This window comes from Buceros rhinoceros, unplaced genomic scaffold (genome assembly GCF_000710305.1).
Source record: "Buceros rhinoceros silvestris isolate BGI_N320 unplaced genomic scaffold, ASM71030v1 scaffold38526, whole genome shotgun sequence".
NCBI lineage: Eukaryota > Metazoa > Chordata > Aves > Bucerotiformes > Bucerotidae > Buceros > Buceros rhinoceros.
The window spans coordinates 1,329-3,277 of NW_010418784.1; the positions used below are offsets into that span (position 1 = coordinate 1,329).

The window sequence follows — 1,949 nt, forward strand, 5'->3', positions numbered from 1 at the left end:
GCGGCGGCGTGGGAAGCCAGGGGGGGGCCCTCCGAGGCCGAGCTGAAGGGGCCACTCTGAGGCTGTCACAGGAGAGGGACCAGCAGCAGCAGCCCCGTTCTTTCACGCCTGGGTGGTCCCCCTCAGAGCTGCCTAGAGCAGCGTTAGCCTCTCAAACACAATCAACAGGGAGAGAAGACAGACAGAGGATCTCTGAGTATTTCTAAGCCATGACTCCGGAAGGCTTCACAGATTCTCCTCGCCCCAGGAGCCCCCGAGCATGCAGCTGCCTGCAGTCATGGCTGGAAACCAGGCCAGGAGAGCGAACCTTCATGAGAACCACTTCAGCAGCTGGGGAAGAAGGGAGGGGGCTCCTATCAGAAGAACTTGACGCCTCGGCCATCATCCAGCGTGATAATTTCAGCCTTGTGCTCTTGCTGCAGGGCTTGCAGGGCGCGGAGCAGCATAGTCTCATCCAAGCCATGGAACTCTGGGGAAGGACAGAGATCCCCACCAAGGAGAGAGGCGGAAAAAAAAAAAAATCACATCGGGAACCAAACCAGCTTCCACTGTGCAGGGGCTGGTGCTGGTGAAGCAGAAGGCTCTGAAGAGCATCCCTCAGGGCACAACACTATGGCGAATCCAGAGACACAGCTACCCCAACGGACTCATCCCCATGCTGCTGCATCAGGAACAAAGCCCGCAGGTTGCAGACAGATGGATACGAGTCACGGCAGCCTCAGAGGCAGCACAGGAGCTGAGGATAAACCCAAAACACCCCGCAGCTCAGATCAGACAAAGAGCTGGGCACTGGGGAGGCCTGTGGGGAGCTTTAAAGCACAAACGAAGGGAGATGTTCAGGCAGAGTGCTAAAAAACCCTTCAGAGGACACTGCCCGCAGCGGCCGGTGCGAGCTCGTGTGAGCAATTTTGAAGTATTTAAGCTACAAAACCACAACCTGACAATCAACTGTTTACGTGCTCAAACCAAGGGTGCTCTGAAGACCGGCTCTGGACACAACACACGACGTTACCTTCGTTCTCTGTGTCCTCTCCACTGGCTAGTTCATACAGCGTGAAGACCGAGTTGGTCAAGCCGTTCTTCGACACCTGGGAACAGAAAAGCAATGCAGCAAATCTGGTCCATGTGATGCGACATCCTCAGCACCATCCCTCGTACATTGCAGTGAAGTGAAATGGAGCGTGGACAGCACTCAATGAGCAAAAACACCCTGGAAGCACTCCAGAAAGTCAAGAAATGACACCTAAGGAAACTCAGACAGTTCCTTTCCCTGCTCCGCTGCTCCTTCTGCCCGTAAGGACTTGTGCCACACGAAGGCAATGCAGCAACGCTGCTCTGTCCTCACTACAGCCAACAGCAGTGAGAGCACCCGCTGCTCATGCTGCATCTTACAGCAAGTAAAACGCTGTTGACATCTCCACGCTTCTCTGCGACAGAGAGAGATGGAAGAATAAAAGCAGAAGTGGGGAGGAAATGAGAAAAATACTGCAGTGCTCTTTCTCCCAAACCGCAGCCGACGCCGCCCGTCCTGGACACTGCAGGCGAGATGGGCTCTGCGTCCTCACCCACTGATAGATGAGCTTTCCCCATTCTTCTGGTCTCTTCCACATGATCAGAAAGCTGGTTTTGTTCTTATCTAACCACTCCAGGTTCCCTAAAATCAACAGAGAGAAGGTGTAAAAATACTGCAGTGCTCTTTCTCCCAAACCGCAGCCGACGCCGCCCGTCCTGGACACTGCAGGCGAGATGGGCTCTGCGTCCTCACCCACTGATAGATGAGCTTTCCCCATTCTTCTGGTCTCTTCCACATGATCAGAAAGCTGGTTTTGTTCTTATCTAACCACTCCAGGTTCCCTAAAATCAACAGAGAGAAGGTGTTTAGTCAGAGCTCAAGTCTACAGCAGCGATCACACCCACAGACCCCGTGACGCATGACAGACGTTATTCCC

The 1,949-nt window shown here is 54.0% G+C and overlaps 1 protein-coding gene across 1 annotated transcript; it reads right to left on the reverse strand.

Moving 5' to 3' along the window:
- Window positions 1–356: 356 nt before the first annotated feature.
- On the reverse strand, window positions 357–1,854 carry VPS25 (vacuolar protein sorting 25 homolog (S. cerevisiae); the record flags this gene model as incomplete). The annotated part of the gene is made up of 3 exons (XM_010138668.1): window positions 357–469; window positions 1,013–1,088; window positions 1,766–1,854. Coding segments are annotated over 3 exons (278 nt in total), but the record flags the coding sequence as incomplete, so codon positions are not given.
- Window positions 1,855–1,949: the final 95 nt, after the last annotated feature.